Here is a 26,734-nt window from a genome sequence, read left to right as displayed (position 1 = left end):
GAGTGAGGTTCATCACTTTGTTAAAAACTGTGCAGTACAACAGGATCCTCCAGTCAGAGCTGGTTCATGTAGCCGGGGAAAGTCTGGGGTCTCATGCTGGAACTGTTTCCTCTGTGATCCGACTTTGGATGAGCAGTTGAAGATGGATGGATGGATCCAAAGCTATTACTGAACACACAACCTGCTCATGGCAAGAAGAATCTGATTGGAGTGGACCGTCTCCACAGGATCTGCACATAAAGTCCCACATAAACCAAACAATACAAGCAGCCATTATCAATATTTGTATTGATCAATTTATCCAGTGACATTGAGAAAGGTTTCTCTGCTGGTGATAAATCTCCCCTCGGCTTTACCGAGCTTTAAAGTGCGTTTCAGCTCATTGTTTAGCTGTCAGGCCACAACTTTCCTGTTTTTGTTCGGTCTCATTTTCGGTCACAGCAGGCAGCTGCTTTCAGAGAAGAAGCTGTGAGAAAAAGACTGTCTACACTGTGGTGAACACAGTGGAGCATTTACAGCCGGATATTTCCCTCAGGAGTTGGTGGAGACCAAAAACAAAGCAAAAAGAGAGTGAAAATTGGACTTAAATTCATCAGCTGGACACAAACACGACTCCAAATGAATAATAATGTTGCTCTGTAACTGCTGGATGCCACTTTGTGCTAAAAAGTTTTTTTCCAATTCCCCCCAGGTGGCCCAAGAAATCAGTTTTTACAGGTTTAATATCTTATTCATGGAACAATACTTTTCAATACAGCCACCAAGGCACACATTAGGAGTGAAATTAGCAATTGAGGACAAAAAGTGTTTTTAGAGTTTTAGACTTTCCAGAGAGGAGGTGGAGTGAAGCGACATTACTGCAGCTGAGGCGCGTTGACTCCCTTCACACTGTTAAACATCAGCTGTGCTCATTTCTGATCTACTGTACAACTCCATCTGTGTTTCCTTCAGTTGATAGAGGCAAACAGCCTGTCTGCTCACATTTCAGTCCACATGTTCTCCATCTGTTCACCTGAGAACAACAACAACAACAACAGCAGCAGCAGCAGCAGCAGCAGCAGCATAAACACCACTTCAGTTTCTACCAACAGTCTGATGTTAAAACCACCAGGTGGTTCAGTCTAGAATATAACACCGGAGTAACAGTCTGATTTTGATGTAATTCTCTAAAATGTCAGCCTTCAAGTCCTCAGATCACCTCGTTGTGTCTGATGGATGACGACATAAAAACATAAAGGCAGCAGACGACGCTAATCTAACTATTGATTGATGGCTACAATATATTTTCTAATGCACACACTCACATCTGTATTCCTAAGCATGTGAGGACATCAAGTTACAGTCCCTGAGGCGTCACATTACCTCTACGTGGTCATAACTTTGAGTTTAACTGTAAAATAAATGATGAGGTGTGGCATAAGACTGTAATTACACTGTCATAACATGAAGGAGTCTTTAGGAATATTTATGTCTTATTATGTATTATGTGTGTGTTTTAGCTAGTTAGCAAGCAATATCACTTTAAAAAACTTTAGCTAACTAACAGACAATATATGTTTTTGTTTTTTTTTTAACTTTTTGGCTAGCTAGCAAAGGATTTAATGTGTGTTTTGTATAACATTTTGAAAACTTTTTAGTTCACAAACAGACAATACTTGTTTTACTACCAAACAATGCAGCATTTTATTAACATAGCAAACAATATAAGATTGTTTTTTATTTGTTCTTTTAACTTTTTTAGCCATCTAGCACATAATATAACATTTCTTTTTTTCCCCTTTATTGCTTGCTGGCAAACAATGCAACATTTGCTCAAACAGGGCAGGGGAAAATAATGGTTTCCCTCCTTTTTTACACTTCCAAGAGCACTCAGATTTATTATTATTTTTAAGCAGGCATCTCCATATTGATTAAAATCTTAATTTAGGTTCAAACTTGGATTTACTACATGGAAGTTATTGCAATAGAACTCTGTTTAATTCAAAATCTGGATATATGCATTTTTATTTTATATAATCAGATTTAATTCGACCTAATCTTAGATTAAAGTAATTGTTGTTGGTGCAAACCAGTCTTAAATTTAGACATACCTGTTGTATCACACAGGGTTAACAGTATTATTTGATATTTTACAGACACAAGTCTCAAACATACAATAAATATTATAATTCCAACTGTCGTTCATCAAGAATGATTTGACCTGAGTGAACAGACTGTTGTCCTCACAACATCATGAATACACACTCACTCACACACACACACACACACACACACACACACACACACACTCACTCACACACACACACACACACACACACACACACACACACACACACAGTCCATGTGCAGCTTACCCATTCCTCTAAACAGGTTTTAGAATAAAAGTCTGTTTCTGTTTTCCAGCTAAAGTCCTTACACAACTGAACTGACTGATTACTGGGAGCTTCAAACAACTCTCTCTCTCTCTCTCTTGCTTTCTAAGTGTGTGTGTGTGTGTGTGTGTGTGTGTGTGTGTGTGTGTGTGAGTGTTGTGTGCGAGGGAGACAAATAAATGGCTTCAGGATGAAATGGAGTGCAAAGCGGCAGACAAAAGATTACTTTATCATCTTCCTTTCTTCTCACTCTCCTCTCTAAACTAACAAAGGAGATGAACAAAGATGCACAAACAGACAAAAACAAAAGTGAAAGGGAGTCAAAACCAGACATAAACACAATAATGGCACTTTTATGACACATCCAATATTATTTATGACTTAATATACTGCGGAGCATCACACTCTAAAGCCTAACATTGTTGGTTATACAGTCTACAGCTTTTTTTTTTTTTTTTGCTGCACACCAGCAGACGCCTGGAGGTAACGTTCATCCAGACTCTACAGAGAGAAATGTGAGTGTGAGGCCACATCCTGGAGGAAATTAAATGAAAACGACACATACTTCAGTCTGCCACAGGCACCGCAATATTTACACTGAACCTTTTCATTTCCATCATCAGAATGATCCCATACAGCACCGTGGTTATAGACCGCTTCAGCTGGGTCGGACGGTTAAAGGGCCAGCTCAGCCAAATACAAAAAAAAATTCTCACTTGCTTATATTTGTATCCATCCATGCAGATAGTTTGAGCTGCCAGGAGGCGTTGAAAGATTTGAAATACGACCGCGGACCGAATGAATGAATTTTTATTCGTCTTTATTATTTCAGGATGGAGGCAGAAATTTCAGAGATGGATATTTCAACACCTCACCTCAGTGTGCATCTGCCCACGTCTTTGTTCACTGTTGGTCTGGTTTTAGACCAAGAACTCACGGCTGTGTTTAATAGTGAAAGTAAGAACATTTCCACACGCTGTGTAGCCTCAAGAAAACCACCTCAAGGATGAGAAACACAAGTCGACATAATGAAACCACCACCACCTCACTAGTTGGGATGATATGGCTCGAAAAACGTTACGTTACCTTCCTGAATTTCTTTGTGCTGATCTTTAACGTGTTTCTCCTTTACCAGATATTTTACGACCACATTTCTTCCCGTCCAAACTTTACTGTAACCGAAGATGGGCCCAAATGTCAGCTTGTTTCTTTCTCCCAAGCCCTGTTGTTGTCATTGTTGGCTTTAACTTGCTTTCTGCAAAACAGTTGATGTAGAGTTCAGCTGCTCGCTGTTCTGAAGGGTTAGCGTAAACAAGACAACACGATGGGACCCAGACCAGAACCCTGGGGTTCACCACGGGACAGAGCTGCAGATACCGACACGTAGTTATCCACAGCAGCGGTGTGACGTTGCTGCGACTCTAACTGATTTCCATGAGGGGAGGCGGTTCGATGCACCTGAATCTAACGTCAGCTTGATAACGGTGCCACCACTGCCTGTGGGACTAACTGACCGATCATCAGTCCCCCCTGTGGTGCTTGTTGGACCAATTATCGTTCGACTGAGAAACTGCTGTGTCACGTCACAATACCAGACGAATTCAGTCAGCTGGGTGGAGAGGGTGCGTTCAAAGATCTGAACCCGGACAAACCTGTCAGAGATGTAGGAGGAGAGCCGGTCCAGTTCCGACACAGAGGCAACCACCCGCTGTTTCAATCCATCGATCGTGATGCTTTTGACCGCAGAGTCAAAAGTTACACCGACTTCCAACAGCACCAGAACAAAAACCTTTCCCTGCATCAAAAGAACTAATCTGTTCTGTGGCTGAAGGAGAGAAAAACCCCTGCAGAACATTCTGGTCCCTGAAGAACGGAGGCTGTTTGGTTGAGTGAACTGAGCCTTCCAGCTTCGAGGAAGTACCTTTAAATATTACAACACACCCAAAGTCAATTACAATATCATATAAATTTAAAGACCTTTTAAATCAAGACTTATTGTGCTTATACTGTTCCTTTACACTCCACGTCTGTAACTTACTGAGTGTGAATGTGGGGAACAAATATCAAGTCAGTCTCCTGTGTAAGTAGTTTGGTTCACGGTTCTTTTGTCTCTTCTGAAACACGAACTAAAGCTAAATCTAAAACACTCTAATCAAACTCAGAGTTCGAAAATGTGAAGATTTGGTTGGTTTTAAAAAGATTCAAATTCTGTTCAGAGCAAAGAAGCAATTATTACCTGGAAGTTTCCAGAAGAAGTTTAAACCGAGAGAAAGTCAACATGATTTTTATGCTCAAAAACTCATTAGTGAGGACTAATGAAAAAACTTTATTGTATTTCCTTCAAAAGAGTGAATTTATGGAAGTTAAGAAAAGTTTAAAATTAACACGCTGAACAAAAATGAAAATGGATGATCAGATGGTAACACGGGTATAAAGTAAAGGATCGAGGAACTTTTAAGATGTAAACTGTAGTTTGTTTATTTTTTTTAATTTGTTTGTTTGATCTCACCTTGTTTAATATGATGTCTTATTAAAAGGGTCGGCGTTCCAAACTGTTGCTTCAGCCTACACATTTTAAGTTACTTCACTGTGATGCATAATGAAATAATTTCTATATTTTCAGTCAGGATTCAATTCAGAGTTAAACGATTAACTATTAACTCTTCTGAAGATGTTTTTTTTTTATTATTTGATTAATGTTGCAATTAATTTACCCAAAATGAACATCAAAACATCTAATTGACATTTTAATACTTTATTCAATTATAATCCTGTAAAAAAAAAAAAAAAAAAAAAGACACACCAGCAGCATTTTCTGCCCATTTAAAATGTGTTTTAGCTTTTAATTATAGATGTTAATCATTAATCATTAATCAAGTAATCGCCATTAAAAATTAAAGTGATTAAAACTGAATTCATTGATAATTAATCAATAGGCAGTGATTACGCCTGATTTGACATGATGCATTTATTGAATAATGACACTTAAACTTCAAAATGACATTAAAAATTAAAGTGAAGAAAAAAGAAAAATGTTCTTCATATTTCCTCTCATTTAATTATTCATTATTTTTATCATTTATTTATATGATTTATTCATTATTTATATTTATTATCTCTTATTTTGTCCATATTATGTTGTGCACATTCTTGTTGTCAATAATAAATAAATAAAATGAAATAAAGACAGATATTAAGAAAGTGCACAAAATTTGCAATTAGTTTTAAGTTAAAGTGCTTCTGCTTTCCTTTTTTCTTAAGATAAAATAAATGTAAAACATTTTGTAAAAATTACAAAACAAAAATACAAAAATGCAGGAATCAGCTGCAGTCCCTTTAGAAAATAAAAATAATAAAAATGAAAGCTTGTATTGTCACAGTCCAGTATGACACTGAAACACTGAAACATCTATTATTCATTATTACGTTTCTATTCAGTCCACAGTAAAAATCATTCTTTTAATCAGCTGCCATCATCAGTGTGAATGTTTTTTATTATTTGTTTGTTTGTTTGTTTGTTTTTGTGTTTAATGACAGAATAAAACCAAACCACTGCTGAGTTAACTGGTCATCAAACACATGTTTGAAAGTGACACTTTAATAAAACTGCAGTGACTCTGAGCTGTAATCCTCCGCAGCACGAACTGAATGAAGCTCAGCGTTTTTGGATATTTTCTTTTCTTTTCTTTTCTTTTTTTTTTTTTTTACAGTGTCACGCTCCCTTTCTGTCTTTGTTCATCTTTTCCGTATCTCTTACTCCACTTTAACGGATGTCATCTCCGTTCTCCCCCTGCTTCACTTTGTTTCGTCGCCTCTTTTGTCTCGCCGTCTCCCACGCTCTTATCTTCTATCTCCCTCCTCCTCGTCCTGCGTCTCCCTCTTTCTCTCCGCTGACTGAAACCTTTAAATTTTCTTCTGCTTCATCGTGTTTGTCTGCCTGTCACGTACTCGATGTCGTACTGTAAAAACAGGATCATCTCCTCTGCTGTTGTTGTTGCCCGGGGAGCTTTGTAACACACACACACACACACACACACACACACACACACACACACACACACACACACACACACATGCATCATTGGCGTTGCAGCTGAAGCTGTTTTGACTTCTGTCACGTTCAGTCTGTTTACACCCGGCTCATTTGCATCCGTTAAAGGAAAAGTCTGTGCTTTTTCTCCTCACCCCGGGTCTGACGTCATACTTTACTATTAACCATTATTACTATTATAAAATACTATTTTTCTCTGTTTAAATTTAAAGTGTGGTGCAGCTGAATGTGAGAGAGCGTAATTTCACAGCAGCGGGTTCAGGCGCGGTGACAGCGGTGTGTGTTTTAGTCTCAGCCAGATAAAGTATCATCAACAAATTTAGCTGCTGCAGGTGCATCATTTTTTTTTCCCTCTAAAGGGACGTTTTTACCTCATGAACATTATTTAAAGCTCCGTGCTGCTGTTTTGACAAGACTGCACATGCAGCGGGGGAGCAATGTGCACGGCCTGGGAGCTGAACACCCAAAAATGTCATATTCACGAGCTCTAACAAAGTCAAGAAATCAAAGACAGACAGCTCGAGAGCACTCAGAGAGGTAAACAAGCATTGTTTACTTCAGCCACGGCTGCAGAACCCCTTAAAAAAGTTATTCCAATAATAAGTTTTTCATGGAATACGTGTGCAGTTGTGGAGATCATGCATGCTCGGGAATATCTTATCTTGGAGTGCAGAACTGATCAGTGGTTCTTGTTGAACTTTCCAAAAAAAAAAATTCACTAAAAATCTGTTTCATGCATTTCTAAAATCTCCTGCCAACTGGCAAACAGAAGAAAACAAACAAGAGGGAAGAAAACAATCACCCGCATGGCCGAGGTAATAAGCAAACACAGATGGTGTGAAAAGGATAATCTGAATAAAGCAGCTTCTTGTGTTTTGGTAAATGTTTTAGTGGCAAAAAAAAGCTTTTTTTCTCATTATCCTGATCCAAAACAACGATAAAGTCAGAGTCGAAACACTCAGGGAGGCGGTTAGTGACACACTGCAGAACCCTCATACGATCATTTTATCTTTATTTATTTTTTTTTAGCTCCTGAAAAGAGCATCATCAGTTATTATGTATAATCAAGATAATGACAAACATGTTTTTATAGTCATTCAGTATCAGAAATGTCCTGTGACCTCACAGCCATAAGGTTATTTAAGTTTCATAGACAAGTCAAATTAGTTCAAATAAATAAATATGATTAAGTAATTAAACATGTAAATAATTTAAAAAGTAAATTTTAAGTTCTTGATACTTTTTTATATACTTCTCTGTAGCTAACATTGGCAGTTGGTCTGTGTAGCTATCATTAGCGGTTTGTTGCTGTAGCTAATGTTAGCAGCTGGTCTGTTTAGCTAACGTTAGCAGTTTGTCTGTGGAGCTAATGTTACCGGCACTACATTTGGTATTATATTATCCTTTATTTTGAATGTATAAGAAAATTGTAATCCTGTTAATAATCCCCATTTTTACCATATATTATGTAATCTGATTACACTTTCTTTCTTCTCTAACTGTAATGGGATACATTTACCTCTTTGTGTATCCTAATCATGTAATCCTGTTAATATGTAACCTGTTACTCCCCAAACCTGATTATGAGACAGAGTTATGTTAACTTTTGACTCGCTAGCTACACAGTTGTTCGTGCTAATGTCAAATCTATCCTCTAGTCAAACATGTTGCTAACATTGCTAACAGTGTGCAGTGGGTTTTCTCTGTCCTGAACAAGTGTGTTTTCTATCTTCTCCTCCTAAATCACATTTTTAAGCGACTGGTTTGGGTCCCCTGAGGGACTGTATACTGTGTGTTTACCAGCTGTAGTGAGTCTCTCGGGGGACCCGTACTGGTCCCTGAGGGGCCATCCCAGTACTAGGCTGGGTTAAATTTAGAGACTGAATCTGACTGTGTAAACCTACTTTGTATGGCTGTATATGTCACAATAAAGTTGACTTTAAAAGGAAGCAGTCGCCGAAGGGCCTTCTAGCAACACATATGGAAATATTTAAGTTGCTGAGGACAAACGCTTAGAGATTAAAGGGTTTTCCCTCACAACATCCCAAGGAAATCCTTATGGTGATACACGGACTGAAGACAAGACGCTGTTCAAACATGTTCCACCTCCTGCAGCTCCAACAACAACATGCTGCACACTGATGCTCCAATATTAAAAATCTTATGTCACCTGACAAAACATGTGACTTTGAGATGTAGTGTCGCCTCGGTTTCTTATTCAGCATCAGCAGCTTAACAGAATCACACGTGCGCCGGCAGCACTATCAACAACACAGTCTGAGAAACATATTTCTCTTGGATGACTCCAATTTGGAAAAGGTGCCACATTGTATTTTCCAACACTTGAAAGTGGTTAGAAAATAAAATTTAAGTTTACCACAGCATCTTCACCGCCTGCTGCTGGTTGATCCTCGTCAGCTGAGAGAGATTATAAATCAAACCTGTTACCTCGTGTGTTGCCTAATGAGCAGCGTGCTGGCAGGCAGCAGCGGCGGAAACTGTTGTTACAAGACGTTTCAATCAAGATGAAACATTTTCAGTTCGAGTGGACGTGTATTAAAATTTGTTTTTGCCAGCTAGACTGCATTTTTTCCCATTGAATATTAAGTGTTTCCCACCACAGTGAGGTCTGACTGAATGTTTTTGGCCCATATTAGCGGTGGTTGGTATTTTTGTTTCATTTTGTTTCAGTCTGTCCAAGATTTTGGTCCAGTGGACTGTGGACAGTTGAGGTGCCCAGAGAATGACTGCGTCCAACTGCTGACCTTTTGTCTGATGCCACCATCAGGATGAAATGCAAGTTTCTGTTTCTGCCTCACTTCCATTTTACTCAATATTGTTATGATTGTTCATCAAAATGAAAAACAGTCTCTTCATTTTTGTGCATTTTTCATTCAGCAAATTTCACTATATTTTACATATTTGCTGTCTTTGGAAAAGTTTATGATAGCCTAGATATCCTGTATTTGGAGTCTAGAACATAGCGTACTAAGAGCCTAGAACATATTGTATTCTGTACTTAAAGCCCAGAACATAAAATATTCTGTACTTAGAGCCTAGAACATAGTCTTTTCTGTACTTAGAGCCTAGAATGTAGGGTATCCTGTACTTGGAGCCTAGAACATAGTGTACTTAGAACCTAGAACACAGTGTATCCTGTATTTAGAGCCTAGAACATAGTCTATTCTGTACTTTGAGTCTAGAACATAGAATATTCTGTACTTAGAGCTTAGAACATAACAAATCATGTACATAGACCCTAGACCTTAGCTTGTCCTAGAGCCTAGTCACATCTTAAGTTAGCTAATGTTAGCAAAAGGCTAGCTAGTTAGCAAGCATTTTGTTAATTTGGTTTATTTTCAACACAAACGAGCCTAGCATGTAGCATTTCAAAATACAGAAAACAGGACAGGAGAAAACTGACTGAAGTTCTGCTCAAAGGGGTGGGACTCAGGCAGGGTCACTTGTTGATTAAGGTGTTTAAATGCCCCTACCTGGTGGCAGATTTCGTGGACGACCACCATAGTCAGCTCCATCTGATAGGATGACGACGACACCTCGGCATCCAACAGGATCTTCTGCTCCACAAAGACGCTCAGCCCCCAGTTCTCCATGGCGGCGTAGGGATGTTTGGGCACAGCCAACAAGTCTGAAAAGCACAAACAACAAGACGTTAAAGGCTTTTCAACACACGCTGAATGTGTTCCTCCATTAATAAACTCCCAGTCACTTTCATCCACTGAGATTCCACCATTAAAATAAAAAGCGATGGAGGCTCTGACAGAATGACTGCTGGCATCAGAGCAGATCCCATTTTGGGTTAAAATTAAACTCATGAGTCATTTTAACAACCTGCCAAAGAATCCTTTTATCCCCACAACATGGATATATGGAGTCCTCAGATATAATTCTACATATATCTGTATGAGAGGGAGGCCGACAGACAGACAGAACGATGAGGAAAGACACGGAGAACGGAGACAAGCAATAGAATCAGAATGAGGACGGGAGAGGAGGGAGAAGATGAAAAGGAGGAGAAAGAGAAGGATCCCTTTGAGCGAGGAAACTTTGAATATGACTTAAGAGAGAAAGAGGAGGAGCTGAAGGAGGAGTTTACCTTCAGTAAAGGAGATTTATTAGAGCAGTGAGGAAGTAATTAAACGTCAGCGGTAAGGACGGTAACCTCCCTGGACAAATAGTCAAAGTAAAAGTGAAAGTCATCCACTGAAAGTTCTAAGTTATAAAGCATTTCATTCAGATTATTTCTTTGAAGTCATGAAGTGTATGTCCACAGGTTTTCAACATGCACCGAATTTCAGTATATGAACGAGTAGACTCCCAAGAACCACGTTAACGAGATGTTCAGGGTGCCGGACCATTGCTCCAACGGTCCATTATTCTGAAGCCCCAAAAATGTCCAATTCAGAAAACAAATCTGTCCAATAATATTCCAATTATCCAGAAAAACGCCCATCACTCTGAAGACCCATTGCTCCTAATCTACACACGTTAACTGTCTGGTATTAGAATTTCCCAACATTCTGTACTTGTTGTAGGTCAATATTGGTGCATTCACACAGACAGTGGAGTGAATTTTCTAATAGCACATTTTCCAGAAAACGAAGGTCCATTCCTCTGAAGACCCACTGCTCCAAACCTTTGTAAGCGAACTGTAGTGTTGCATGGCATACCAAAATTTTGGTACTTTTTCAATACTTCTTGTTTTTTTTTTTTGCTAAAAATGTATGATTGTATGAATGTGGAGCAAATGTTCCAATAGTGCATTGTCCTGGAAACAAACACCCATTGCTCTGAAAGCCAAAACTGAAACAGAATTCAGTGTGACTTGGGGTGAAGTCGGGCTCATCTTTCTGCCCCAGAGCTCCTCAGTGCTCAGCAGCTCGGTCTCTCCACTCCACCTGGTCCCTCCCACGCAGCGCCTTGCGATTTTTTGCTCAAATTGAATATTTTCAACTTGCATTTTCAGCTCCCACCTAAGCAGACAAAAAAGTCCAGGGACAGTGTGTATTTCAGAGACATGGGCTGAGCAGTGGGCCTCAGATTTGGGGATAACGGTCTGTTGGACAACAGTCAAATGGGATATTTTTGGACAGTTGAGGTTTAAGAATAACGAGCTGTCAGAACAACGGGCAGCCTCCCGATTCTGAGCTTTTGTAATGTCAATATACTGTATGTACTGAGAGTATTTAATTATGCTCCCATCATACTTTGAGTGATGCAATAATTAAGCATAATGTTGCCTGAAGTGAGTGAGTCAGCTGTGAGCTGCACCTGAGCCCCGTTTTTGTTTTTAGCTTGAAGTTTTTTACACGTCTTTGGGGAATCTACATCATGAAAAATCCTGCCGCATTGGCTGTTGGCAGTTCCTGTTTCAACACTTCCTCCTGAAAATGTACTTACACGCTAATTTATTATACATGAATATGCAATAATGAATATGGTTTGAAAGAAAGCTGATGCTAATAACCCCCATTTTTACCAGTGTTACAAAGTTACAAAGTGTTTGTCAAAGATTCCTGAAATCCTAGAAATACTAGTTCAATCAACGGTTTGTTGTACCATAATACAAAAGTGTTCTCAGTAGAACCCCCTGGGTGGGTTCCTGATAAAACCATTGGAATATAAAGAGGTTCCCTGTAGAACCCCCTCAGTGTGTTCTAGATGAAACCATTGGAATACAAAAAGGTTCTTTGTAGAACTCCTTGACTGTGTTCGAAATAAAACCCTTAGAATATAAAAAGGATTTCAGTAGAGCACCCTCTGTGAGTTCTAGATTTAAACCCTGGAATTTATCAAGGGTTCACTGTAGAACCCCCTGGGTTGGTTCTTCTTTGCACCCTCAGAAGGTGGAAAGGCTCTGAATAGAATCTCCAGAGAGAGTTCTGGGTGGAACCATTACACCATAAACAGGTTCTCTGTAGGGGTCCTGGGTGAGATCCAAAAAGAGTTCTTCTATGGGGACAAGCCAAAGAACACTTTATGGTTCTAGATCTTTAAATAATCAGATGTTTTCTTCAGGGTGGAGACCAAACCAGAATAATAAAGAGTTAATGTAGAAATTGTTCTCTATTCAGTCTACAGTTTGAGTTGTTTAAAGTGGAAAAGGGGAAATGGAAGGGGGCGGGGGGTTCTTTTCAGAGAACCCTGATTAAAAAGGAGGAGAAGAAAAAGAGGAGGTGAAAAGGTGACAATGAGCTTTCTCACTTAAAAAAAAAGAAGCCTGATTGTGTTTCAGTGAGAAGAAAAGGTGTTTCTCTCAAGTAAATGAGTGAAAAAGAGTTCAGGTCCTCATTTAAATTTAAAATCAGGTTCGTTGGCACTTCGGCTGCAGCAGTGACCTTCATCAGTGTTACAGGATCACATGCAGACAACAGCGTGTTCACTGGGATCCAAACTGGAACCAACCGGCCAGATAAAAGATTTTCTATTCTTTGGCTCTTCTTTCACACTCTCCACTGGAAACAGGAGAGAAAAGGGTGATATTTTCTGCAAAATTGTAGCTGATATAAGAGAATAAAGCTACAATAATTTACAAAATGTATGACGGTTCAAATGTACAAGTTCATAACATGTGTCATGCCATAATTATGACAGTGTTATGTCAGTCTTATGCAAACCTCTTCAAATACAATGTTACCTATTTATGTTTAGCGAGATGAAAGACGGGATAAAAAAAGAAAGCTTTGTACCTGCTAGCTTTTTGTTAGAGAAGATTAAAGAGGTTGTTTTTTTCATAGAGTGATGTTAATCTGCTCTTGATTAAACAAGGTGCAAAATCCGGTTTTTGTTTCTCGCCATAAAAACCTCCAGGCAGCACTTTTACTCTCAGTTTGTACGTGTTGTTTGAGTGTCTCCACGTGGACCACTGCCGGCCTGAACCTGTCAATCGTCTGAGCAAAGAGTGACATCACAGCGGTCTGACAACTGTCAGTCATCACATGATCTGTGGGTCACTGTCGCTGCTCATGTTGGCAGGTAGTACAGTGAGCAAAACACACACACACACAAACACACACACACACTCAAACACACACACACACTGACAGAGGAGCAGTAAAACACACAGAGACTCATGCAAATGTTTACATACACAGGCTTTTATTAAATCTGTTGTTGGAGTGTTTCAAAGATAGAAACACTCCTGCTGGGAGAACACAAACACACACACACACACACACACACACACAGCAGCAGCAGTCTATAAGCTGTGTCTGAGCGACTTTTTCTCTCATATTTTATTCCATCCATCCTGCCGCTGCAATCACAGCCTTGCGAACAGCTCACTGTGAGTGTGTGTATGTGGTAAGTTAAGGAACGCCTGAGGAAAAACATTCAAAACTTACATTTAAGTGAAAAAGCACAATAACAGGGATGGATTTACACAGACACATTCTGTGACATGTCACAGCTGAAGTCCCACCACACATCTGTATGTTACAAACCACCGGCTAAGGTGTTGATGCTGTTAAATTAAGATGAGAATAGTGAGAAAAAAAAAAAATCTCAAGAAATTGGTTGGTGCATATCCCCATACTCATATTACTTCTGCTAATTAAGAAATTAAATATTAATGGGTGTATCATTGAGGTTCAAAGGCCAAAAGATGTAAATGAAATGATACATTCACCCTCAGTTTCCAATTAACATACATTATCTGTCTGGAGCTTTTATTTTGAAAAAAAAAACAACCTCATCCTGTGTTCTCTTTTATTTTGAAGAATAAGCCACATCCTAAGCTTTCTATTAAGATACAGTTACTGTATAGAGCTTTTATTTAGAAAAAAGCCTCAATTACTTGTTGAGATAGTTACTTTTCTGAAAAAAAACACAAGCAAAACAAACTAGTTTCCTGTTAGTGGCCACTTTGAGGTTTTATTTTAAGCCACTGACTGTAGATCAGGAGAACACTGATGGCTGTGGCCCAAATTACAAGATAAACACATACTTAAAAGTTCTTGTGACCCAAGATGAACCTTGAAGTGAAGGAATAATCCAGACGTCTGGTTTTTAACGGGATCAAAAACAGCCTCGCAGCAGAGAACTGAGCTCCGTCAGCTGTTTGATTTCTGTTTGAAAGCTGAACTCTGCAGCAGCCGTCAGTCATCTCTGTCTGAAAGTTAATCAGGTACGAACACATGTCATGATACGATTCTTCGGACCGCCAGGCGCCCTTTTTTTTTTTTTTACCCAGCATGCATCTCTCTGGCAGAATGAAGGCAGTGTTAAATGTTTTGAGGTATCCAGAACTCTGTGCTGCCTGAAGGCTGGAGCAGCTCTCACTCATTTATTTTAATATACAGCAGTACGATATTAAAATGTACAGTTACTCCTCAACACTAACCTGTAGCCTCAGTATTTAACTGCCCAATATTATGATCTTTCATAATGTGAGTGAAGAGGCTTTTAAAGAACCAAAACAATGATAATACACTATAAAAACTTGGAAAAAACACACTTTGTTTATAACTCAGATCTCGTTTTAACAGTTTTGGCATCATCTGAGCAATAATATGTATAATTAAAGGTTCTACATCCTTTTAAAGCCCACTAGAATTCTTACTCAAATCAGCATTTTCCCACTCAAACCACTTCAAACAAACAACTCTATCAAAAAAAAAAAACCCAAACAACAAATATTTACAGCAAACAGCCTAATCTGATTCAACTGAAAAAAATTCTCTGCTGTAGTTTCTGCTTAAACAAAAAGCATCTTACTCTTCAACAAAATGCTGTATCTCTGTCAGGATCCTTTCCATAATGTTGTCAGACACTTAGAATAACAATCTGAGCCCGTCGGTGGAAAAACAAGCACTTTTAGTGGACGTACACTGATGGTTCTCAATTGGCCATAATGGTTGCATTGCAGATTGTTTTGCGGCTGACGGTTGCAGTCGTCTCGCTCGATACTGAACCAATTTCTAAAATTGTTGCCTCCATTAGTCACTTAGACACAAAAACATGGAGTCCAGATAGAAAAAATACCCAAGTTTCCCTTTAAGGACTGAAACTTTAGAGACTGTTTGAATATTTATAGCACACCGATAGCAGATTCTATAACCACATAACTGATCATGTGAAATCAGAGCTCTATTGGCTGATTATTCCAGTTTACCACTGTCAAACGAGGGGACTGAGAGAGTGAGACGGACAGAAACAGAGAGTGAGACGGCCTATATTTGCCTGGAGACATAAAAACAGCTGCTGCAGACAGAAAACTCTCTCACTGTGTTTCTCACTTTTGTCCCAGTTTTCCAGCAGCTGTGGAAGAAGTGCGACAAACAAAAAGAGAAAAAGAAAAAGAAAAAAGACAGAAAGACCCACACCCACACACATCTGTGTGCAGATGTTCCTCATTTGGTCTAATTATCATTTCTTCAGACTGATCATTCTTTAATAGAGACAGCCAGAGAGGAAGTACACTGCTAAAAAATGTTTTAATTTTAAAAAGTTAGTGACTGTGCTGCCTTAAACAAGCAATATGTGTGGAAATACACAAAAATGAGTACAGGAGTCCAGATAGCGAGCTGGACTGTAAATCCTTTTTTATATATAGTCTACAGTTGAAGTGAGTCATTTCCCCCCCCGCCTCCTCCTCCCCAGACTTCAGGAAGCTCAGACAGGCTGCAGGAAGACGTGAAACTGACAATAAGAAGCCACGACAAGTCCTCCGCTGTAAGTTGATCAGCTGTTTATAACTGTCAGTTATCTGTCGGTGTAAAGTTCCTGAAAACAGAAGCCCACTGCTCCGAAAATACACACCGGAGTTCAGTGACTGCCTGGACTCACTGTCTCCCAAACTCCTCTGACACACTGCTCAATCTAACTGTTATAAACTGTTATTCATGATTTCTTACCACTGATAAACAGACACTGACTCATTCTGAGAACATTCGGCATTAAATTGAACTCTGATTAGGCAAACGAAAAGCAGACATGACGAGATGAAACAGATGCAACATTATGAGAAATGACATAAAAGATGTAACAAGATAAAAAAAAGATGTAACAAGACTCAAAATGATTTAAAGCAAAGACAACAAGGCTAAAAATGACTTAAAGGATGATGAAACAGAAGAAACGGAGGCGTGACAGGAGAGGAGGTGAGGTCAGTTATCTTTATACAGAAACAGTCAGTAGAAAAATCTTTCAGAGAATTTCAAAAGCTGTACTTTTACACTTTTACTGCAGTAAAGAAGTTGATGTGTATTTTGTTCAGTTAATGATAAAAAATGAGTTTATTCCACTAAATGTTCTACCCCATTTGCCCAGCTTGTGTGTATTAAAAGCTCATATAAAAAGCTTTAAACAAACCAAACGTCCATCAGTTCCTGCTGTTATTTAAAGTCAGAGGTGTGAAGAGTCATTTGTGACTTCAGTGCATCACACAGAGCAGGATATAAAAACATGGCCGCCTGCAGTTTGTCTGTCAGCTTCAGAAGCAGCTAAAGTGAATCTGAATAACCTACAAGTCATGCTGAAAATTAAACTGGGAAATGTCGTGAACTGAAGTTTACACAACCGAACTTCCATCAGAGGGATGTTCGCTTTTAGTTTTCGGTGTCAGGGGAAAGTAAACCCTGACTCCGACTTCAAACGAGCATCATAAAGTCAAAACACAAGAGCTGAGAAATAAAGGAGCGTCTGTGCAGCTCAAGGCCTCAGCAGGTCGCTTCACATATAATTCATCACATCAGGTTTCGAACGTCGGGCTGCTCACACTCTTCAAACCTGATCCATCATCTGACCAGCGGCTGTCAGACGGACAGCGGACTGTCTGTGTCCATGTCTGACTCATCAGCCGTCTCTAAAGTTTGTACGAACAGTTTGTAGGTCAGAGACAAAACGTCCTCTGTTGCGTCACACTTCCACCAACACAGCAAACTTTTTATTCTCTAAAATAATATGTCTGCTTTTATCAAAGTCAATCAAATCAATGTATTGATAAGGCCTAAAACTTCATAAAAATTGTCCCAATAGGAAATAAAACATGGCTGCTTTTGGTCTAAAGGGCCGTTTTGGATTTTGAAAATCCTCAGTATCCCACGAAACCACTTCAGTGTTTCTCAAAACAGCCAAGCAGTTGATGAAATATTGTCCATATAGAATTTTATGCTAATTAATGCTACTTATGCAAATTGTCCAACATATGTAAGTTAGTATCTGGCAGTTTCATAATGCTGGGGACTCACACTTTACATTTTATTATAAAACAGGACACAGAACAGAGTGACTTCTCAGAACGAACAGGACAGGAGTGGACGTTACTGCTCCTCCTCCTCCTCATCATCATCATCATCATCATCATCATCATCATCATTATCATCATCATCATCATCCCAACCACCATCAAAACTGAAACAAGGAAATTCATCTACGTGTCTTTGCTGGAGGACTGGGTAAATGACACTGTGACCACAGTGGATGACTAGCTGTTAGGTAGCCACTTCATTCAGTTAGCTAAGCACCACCTCTTCGTCCATGTTTTGATCAGCTGGGAGCTTCAGAAACCTTGTGGCTCCGTCCACTATTTATTTTACAGTCTGTGGTCTCGACACAAAACTGAAGGACTGAAGCTGTGAGCGTTCAAGAGGATAAGTTGTGGGAAACGTGGACGCCAAACCGTCAGTGTCTAGAAGCCACCAAGGCTAATGATGTAGCAAGCTAGCGAGTGGGTGAAGACACATTTTGACATCTTCCTCAGACGTATTGTAAAATTACGAGGAAAAACTATACGACTAAAATTCATATATTTGAGCTTAACACTGAAAATTAACCGTCACACTTGTGAGTTTCCTCTTCAGAGGCTGAGAGTGTTCACGAGAATCTCATCTCATCTCAGGAGTCTGCAACCTGTGCTATCAAAAGAGACATTTTTGGACAAAAAAGAAAGTTGGTGCAACTATTAAATTCTCTTTTTTCCACTGAGAGTTTCTTTTTTTGTTTGTTTGTTTGTTTGGATTTGACATCCACAGCGACCCTGAGGAGACTCTAGACTAGCCACCGGCAAAATTTAGGGGAAAAGGTGCCGAGTCGTAGCCGTAGGCTATGATGACATCCACCATGACATCACAATTCTCCTGTATTTCTCCTGATTTATGACACATTTTCACACCATTTTTTCTTACTTATTATTATTTGGAGTATAGGTTACATATTTTTACAACTGAGGAACGTGGCAAACACAACCTCATTTGAATTTCTTAACTTCATAAAAACATCATCATGTCTTATCAACTCTTGTAACCCAACATTCTTCTTTTGTGGAGCAGTTTTCACTCTCAAAAAGGAAGTTAAATAAAAATGGACGTTCCAACAGCTAATAAACTACGGTAGCTTCCTCCATTTTGGATTCTTTGGCTCTCCGCTCCCTCATTAAACAGCACAGTAAAGATGAAATGCTATTGGTCAACATCACAAATTCGCAGTTCAAAGTTCAACTCAACACAAAATGTTTTGGTGAATTTACCTTGAGGCACCAGTTCCATTGAAATAAACTGATTATAGCATGAAATCTCAATCCTTTAAACAGGATTTACGGCTGAACATTAAACGCAGCAGCGACCACTGATCAGCTCTGCGCTCTAATTGGCTCAAACTGATTGGAAAGCGTACATGTAGCTCGGTCGACTAATCACAGCCAGGCGGAGGCGAAGCGTGACGTACAAAGTAGAACTGGCAGCTCAAATAATGCATCATGAGTTACCATGGAAACAGAATTCCAAAGCCGGGTCACGCTTCGCCCCCGGCCGGCGTCCAATCATGTGCCAGCCTCCGGCTCGCAGGTGGAATGTGATTGGCTGACAGCTCATTATCCACTTGACTGAGGCTCAGACAGCAGAACTGATTGGCCGGCTGTGGAGGAAATGGAGGCGCGATTGGTTTAACTTGGGGGGAGGGTGGGGGGGGGGGGGTACTGGATGCAAATGAGGCTGTTTGGTTCAAGGTGGAGTATGCAAATGAGACATTATACTCAAAAGACATTTAAATTAAAATGAAATGAATCGTTTCATTTTACTGCAGAAGGAACCTTCAGGAGGTTTTCTTTGTCTCACACACACACACACACACACACACACACACACACACACACACACGCTGTCATCATTCTCATGTATTTTACCTGGATTCTGTCTCTTCCTGTGGTTTCTCTTGTGTTACACTTCTTGTTTTTTTTTTTTTTTCTGAGGTGGAAAATAACTGCACAAATTTTCTGATGTGTTACTGCAGAGAAACGAAGCACGATGAGTCCAGCTGTAAAACACACTACAGAGTCCCTCGCCTGATGTTAAAGGAGAATTCCAACATTTATTTTAAATGTAAAGGTGTCTTTTCCAGCAAAGTGAAATATTCAGTCAGGCAGTGATTTATTGTAAAACTAATCCAGTTACAGTTTCAAGCACTTCATCCAAAATCCAAACAATTCTTAAACTTTGCTTTCAAGGACTTCTAGCAACCATAAGAACAAAGTCATTAGTGATTACAAAGTTGTAACAAAAAACAAAACTGTAGGTGTGGAGTTTTAGTTACCAGGGAGGGAACGTCTAGCAAAATAATGTCAGTGAGTTGCATTGTGGGAAGTTTAGAATCCAGTGGGGTTCTTTGAGCTGCTGCTTCAATGACTTTCAGTCCCCAAACGTCACGGAACAGAAACGAGTTCATTATTCCCTTATGTCAAGTCTGAGGTGTGGTGAAGTGCAGTGTGGCGTATTTGACGGAGTCGGCAGGTCAGTGTGCCGAGACGCCACAAAAAAAAAAGTGACAAAAAAGTGTGGCTATATGCCTGTGGGATCTGACAAAAACAAATGCGTAAAATCTGGACAGATTATTTTAGGATGCACAAGAGGGTATTTCTTCACATTCTGTCTATAATTTGAGTGAAATTTTGAATGTTTTAAACTAAAAATCTTACATCTTGGAACTTTAAGTCATTGTCTTGATTGTGAGTTGCTCTGAGGAAAACCTTTACCACCTTTTTCTACTTTCGAATTGATTTGTATTTCTGAAGTTGAGCACCCAACTAGACAAACAACTGCTGTCTTTTATGGACCAAATGTCACCTTTCTTTTTGTTTCTAAGCACCATTTTTATGTTTCTAAAGCTCTGGCACTTTGCACATACATGCCCCGTCCTTGAACACATTTTTTCCACATGTGAGAGTCTGATGTGAGTCACTTTGTGTGCTTGACAGGCGGTGAATGCTGTGGTAGTTACAACAGATGCAAACTCTGCTTTGTGAGACGCAATAACCCACAATTAAGTCATCCTTTACAGCTAGCTGAGAACAGGTCATCACGCCTCGGTACCTCTGTGATTCCAACATGGCAGCAGCCGTCTGCAGTGTCTGACGAGTCGGCGACACACTCCAACAACTATCTTTGCACTAATTCTCTGCATTAACACCACACTACTATCTGGACTGAGGGTGCAGCTGGAGGATTGTGTGAGTGTCTCTTCTGCTGATCTGAATGAATCATGGCTGAATCATGATGAACACCATGTTGCTGCTGGATGGTGGCTTTAATTGCTTCAGTATCAGAACAACAGACTCACAGGGGCCAGGAGAGGCTGTTGTGCTGGCTGTCCTCGTGTGTGTTTGTGTGTGTGTTTGGATATGTCAGCAGTTAGAGGCAGGCAGGCAGACTAATTTAATTGATAATGAGTCTGTGTGGACAGATTTAAGATTGGATCTCTGCTCGCTTAAAACCAAAACTCAGATCTAACGTTTGAATTCGGTCCACATCGTCCCCTTCCACTGCCTGTCTTAAAAACAATAAATGACAAGGTGTCCTAACATGAGGAAATAATTGACAAGCACTTGGCCGAGGCGACCCTGTCTCCTAAAAATATACAGCTCATTCGCTTTGCCAGGAATGTTTCTTGGGGAAAAATTGGGGCTAGGATTACTTTCACTGGTAACACTCCAGGAACTGTGATTCATGTCCTTATTGGACGATTTCTCACCTCACAATTCACGCCCAATGCCAGAGATCTGTGCCACTGCAAAACATGCTGTTCCCTTCAGGAAGAAAGGTGGAAAATAAGGATGTAAAGTCCAACTTTCAGGCAGGAGACACAAGGTCATGTCCTGACAAAGACCTGCAATTAAATTAAATTATTTGTTTTTTTTCCTGAATCCTAACCTTGATGTTTTCCCAACCACAACCAGGTGTTTCAGTTTGGGTTCTTGAAGACTCTCAGGGTGTTAATGACCCCTACAAGAGGTTAGATGCCTAGAACTCCCCATTAGCCAATTAGAACTGAAAAAAACTTTCGAAAGAGGGGTGAAACACCTTTGAGCAAGTCCAAGCAAGTTTCCTCTAATCCTAACCATAGTTTAATCACCATAAGCACGATCCTTTTCTAACCTTTTTCTAACCGGAGATTCTCGAGGTGTTAATGACCCCCACAAGAGGTGAGAGGTCTAGAACTCCCCATTAGTCAGGTAGAACTGAAGAAGCCTTTCAAATGAGAGGTGACTCTGCAACACGTGCAGAGATTGAAGAAGGCAAGCATCATATATTCCTCATATATTCTCATCTTGGGAGAAAATGGGGGCTTGGATTACTTTCACTGGTAACACTCCAGGAACTGTGATTCACATCCATATTGGACGATTCCTCACCTCATAATTTACACCCGATGCCAGAGTTCTGTGCCGCTGCAAAAGACGCTGTTCCCTTTAAGTAGCGAGGTGCAAATTAGGGGTGCTGAGTCAAACTTTCAGGCAGGAGACAAGCGGTCATGTCCTGACAAAGACCCGCAAATAAACAGGTGTTCTTCTTATGAACCGTAACCATGACCTCTTCCCAACCGCAACCAAGTGATTTAGTTTCCTGTAAAATACCTGTGAAGGATCTGAGTCCCAAAAGTCATGGTATCTCTAGGAGCTATACAAAGGCAACTGGACTTGCTTGAGGTTCTTGAAGACTCTCAAGGTGTGAATGTCGATTAGAACTGAAGAAACCTCTCGAACACGGGGTGAAACATCTTCAAGCAAGTCCAGCGACCTTCGTATAGCATAGCTCCTAGAGTTTCCTATAACCGTAATCATAACTATACAGCCTTAACCAGGATGTTTTCTGACCTTTTCTAACCACAGATTGTAGACTCCCACTGCCAAGGATACAGACTTTTGCAGAATTAAAAATAAACAACACCAGCGTTCTGTGCCACTGCAAAACGCACTGTTCCCTTAGGTAGCAAGGTGGAAGATAAGGGTACAGAGTCCAACTTTCAGGCAGGGTACAGAAGTTTGTGTCCTGAAACAGACCTGCAGTTAACAAACCTTTTAATGAACCATAGCCTCCCAACCAGAAACAAGTCTTTTAAAACATGTCTGTGAAGATTTTCAGTCATCCAGGTCCTGTAGGAGCTGTACAAAGGCAACTGAACTTGCCTGACTATAAGAGGTTAATTTGCCCGATCTCCCCATTAAGTAACTTAATAAAAACATCTTCAGGTCCAGTTGCCTTTGTTCTGCTCCTGGAGTTTCCTATAACCCCAACCATAGTTTAATTCCCATAACCATGATCCTTTTCTTTTCCTTCATACTGTAGTTGCCATGTACCAATACTGTAAAAGGCAAACATCTTAGAAACACTGGCGTGGCTCACTGGGGGTACGAGCTTTTGCAGAATTAAAAGTAAATAAAATATCAACAAAATATCTCATTAAATACTGAAGAAGTCAATGTTTTATTCAGTCTGACCAGGCTGTTTCCATTTTTCCAAAACCACAACCTCTCCTGACCTCAAGTGCTTTCACTTTGAAAAAATAAACACTAACCTTACTTCAGCAACTCGGACGGATGGATGGAGAGACGGATAAAACAGCCTCTATGTAAGAAAACAAGAAACCAGGACACTGCACACGTTGCCTCAGTCTCCTCACCTCATTCACTCTCTGGAATTATGAAATCTTTATATACAAGCTAACTTGCACTATCACACTATATTAAAGAAGTAACAAGCGATATAAACTCACTTTCTCATGACTGTACGTCTTCATGGCAGTTAATGTAAGGTCACCTTTTTTTTTTCTCCAAGTGTTTGAAATAGGAGCAACGCATATTTACACAAAGTTACGGCAACAACATGACGAAGCATTGAGCGTCTATTCTGCGCTAAATGCTGAAGGTTTGGTGTTTTTTCTGGCCATAGAGTGGAAAAATGTTCAGCTTTGGATAAACCGCTGCACTCGTCTCTTTTTATCCAGCCGTCCAATCACAGTGGAGGAGGGGCGGGACAAATGCCACAAACCGTGTCCTGCTCGTGTGGTACTCCTTGGACGGGGCTCTGTCCAGCTTCAGCTCTTGGACCAAACAACAGGACTCAAAGGGGCTGTACTCCCACGGGATGGTGGGTATACATTACATTTATTACACTTTATTGGACTTTCTTGAAGAATAAAGTTATATGTTGTCACTGTGGCAGTAAATGTACAGTTCAGGTTACAGTGTGGCAGTTAGTAAACGCTGCAGCTTTTCAAAACCGAGAAAAGTCTCATCTGTTGTTTCCCAACAACTGCTGGAAAAGTGATGTGGTTAGCCCTGAAGTGAGCTGAGCAGGAAAGGCTAACGTTAAGTTAATGCTAAATCCTACGCTATTAAAACGTCTAGTGCAATCGTATCCCTTTCAGAAGCTTTAAAGTCCATCTTCTGGGACTATCAAGTCAATTTTTCCATGTTATTGTCGTTAGCATGTTGTTAGCCATTCACTGGCAATCCCGTGATGCCTTGAGTTGAGTCTGTCGACCAAATCAGAGGCTGTGTTCCTGACTTGTGTGTGCCAGCTCTGATCCTTAGACGTACTTCTAGATCAATGCACTGATCTCAACATGTGATTGACCCCGCAGGAGGCCTCACATGGCCGCGGTAATGCAGTTATCTTCACAACTCTACCCTGATGAAGCAAACATTCTGATTCTGTTTCAGTGTGTCGACCTTCAGAAAGAAACAATTATTTAATAAAAAGTAAAAAAAAAAAAAAAAAAAAAAAAACAGAAGTATTTATGAGGCCCTTGGAAGCTTGAGGCCTGAGGCTGCTGCCAACCTTTGCCTTCTTTCGAATGTTTTTGCTGATGCTGTTTAATTCTAAATGAACATCACTGATAGATGACGGAGTTGCTGAGAACTCCTCGACTGGTGTTTCCTCGCTGTGGAGGGAAAACCCCCCGTTTAATATTTTAATGAAAGACTCTCCCTCTTAATGGAAATTATTTCTGGACCATTTCTTATCAGGGATTTGCTTCTTTTACTTGAATACAGCATCAAATTATTTTTGTCCCTCTGCTCCCTGCCACGTTTTTCTTTCTGTGTCTCCCTTCATATTTTAGGGCAGGACCCCGGGGATCTGCCTCCACTGCTTTACATCACAGTTAAAGCCACGTATTCCACGTCCTGCTACTATTTTCGGTATCGTTCACACTCTGACTTTTGTGTTTTCCTTTCTTCCTCTCTGTCTCTCCTCCTCTCCGCGGTCGAGCTCCACTTGTCCACCAATTATCTTTAGCTCGTTCAGATAAGAGCTGCTCCATATTCAACAGACGCACGAAGAGAAGAACAGAGGAGGGGCGCTGAATGTTAAAACGCCTTCGCAGCCACCAGACGAACCCGCAGCACACAAATAACAAACAGCTACCGCAACTGCTGCTTCAGGCCGAAATGTTCATTACACCCCATAATGTGAACGTGCCGCACAGAATAAACAACACGCCGACGCTTCAGTTATTCTTAGAAGATGTAAAGTTTGTCCTGAGGGTGGCGTCAAAGCAAAGATCAGACGGTCAACATCAGTGGAGGGACAATGTCCTAAATGAATTTCAAAAGTATGTGGACACAGTATGTTTGACATGCAGGTGTAAAAAGACAGAAGTGACGAAAAATACGTCTGAAAGTTTCTGACAAGCTGCTGAACATAAATTGATGGTGTGAACGGTGATGGTCTTACAATTTTTGACTTAAGCTTGTAACCAAAATGTACAATATTCCATTACGGTTGCAGAAAAAAAAGATGTAATTAGATTACAGTTACATTTATCAGCAGGATTACAATTTTAAAATACATTTAAAATAGAGAACGACATACTATCACATGCAGTGCCACTAACATTAGCTCCACAGACCAAATGCTAAAGTTAGCTCCACAGACCAAATGCTAAGGTTAGCTCCACAGACCAAATGCTAACATTAGCTCCACAGACCAACTGCTAACATCAGCCAGACAGACAAACTGCTAGCATTAGCTTTACACATCAACCAATAAGATTAGCTCCAGAGAGTAACCGCTAACATTAATTGGACAGACAAACTGCTTATTTTAGCAACACAGACCACCCACTATTGTTGGTACCACAGACCAGCTGCTAACGTTAGCTGCACAGAATACATTTAAATGTCCACAACAAAGGACAAACAATTAATAAACCTACACAAAACCTCACATAAGGTTAAAGAATTTAACCATGTTGGTATTGAGGTAATCCAAAAGTAACGTAAAGTAATCAAGTTACATTACTTTAATATTGTGACACTTGGATTAGCTTATTGACTACATCGTTAAACGGGTAGTGTTACCAGACTTTTACTGAATTTTCTTCTAATCAGTTAATCAGTGAGGTTTATTATTGAATCAGCTGAGTGGCTCTAAAATTTAGTTTAAAACTGGACAAAACGTGGAAAATACAAAGTGCTCTGAACTATCCACCCTGGGCTGTCGACCGCGAAGACTCAAACATGATGATTGATTAGTCAGGTTATTATATGAGCCGACCCTCTGCTGCAGCAGGTTTGAACTGACTGATCGCTCCGCTGGACTGTTTCAGCTCAGCGGAGGAGCTGCAGCAAAACTGAGGCGGTCAGAGAGGACACGTTTAAAACTGAACACACTCTAAATGTTTTAATAAGGCGTCCACTGGGTGAACTGTGGACGTGTCCTTTAACCATCGGAGCGTCAAGCCCAGTCCTCTCTCTCTCTCTCTCTCACACACACACACACACACACACACACACACACACACACACACAGAGTGATGCTAACTGAGGTGATCGTGAAGATGTTGAGCTGTTGGTCCTGATACAAACTCTGTCTCACTGTACAAGTGGAAAATCTATGCGTGTGTGTGTGCGTGCATGCGTGTGTGTGTGTGTGTGTGTGTGTGTGTGTAGAGGAGACTCAGAGGACAGTGACCATCAGATTGCCTGGGGCCGGCTGATTGGCTTGGCCGACTGCCAGCCCGGCCAATCAGAGGCCTCGATTTCCCCGCAGCGATAATAAAAAGCTGAAAAACATTT

The 26,734-nt window shown here is 40.2% G+C and overlaps 1 protein-coding gene across 1 annotated transcript in view; it reads right to left on the bottom strand.

The window, feature by feature from the left end:
• The window catches only part of LOC146307053 (thyrotropin-releasing hormone-degrading ectoenzyme-like), a 196,880-nt gene that overhangs the window by 80,955 nt on the left and 89,191 nt on the right, over nucleotides 1–26,734 (bottom strand). Inside the window, exon 5 of the mRNA XM_084711463.1 lies at nucleotides 9,918–10,072. Within this exon, the coding sequence (XP_084567589.1) occupies nucleotides 9,918–10,072 (155 nt within the window). The remainder of the gene's footprint in view (nucleotides 1–9,917; nucleotides 10,073–26,734) is intronic.

This window comes from Lutjanus erythropterus, chromosome 22 (assembly GCF_056507025.1).
Source record: "Lutjanus erythropterus isolate fLutEry1 chromosome 22, fLutEry1.hap2, whole genome shotgun sequence".
Taxonomy (NCBI): Eukaryota; Metazoa; Chordata; class Actinopteri; order Lutjaniformes; family Lutjanidae; genus Lutjanus; species Lutjanus erythropterus.
The sequence above is the reverse complement of the archived record's forward strand: the minus strand, read 5'-3'. Positions and strand labels throughout refer to the sequence as shown.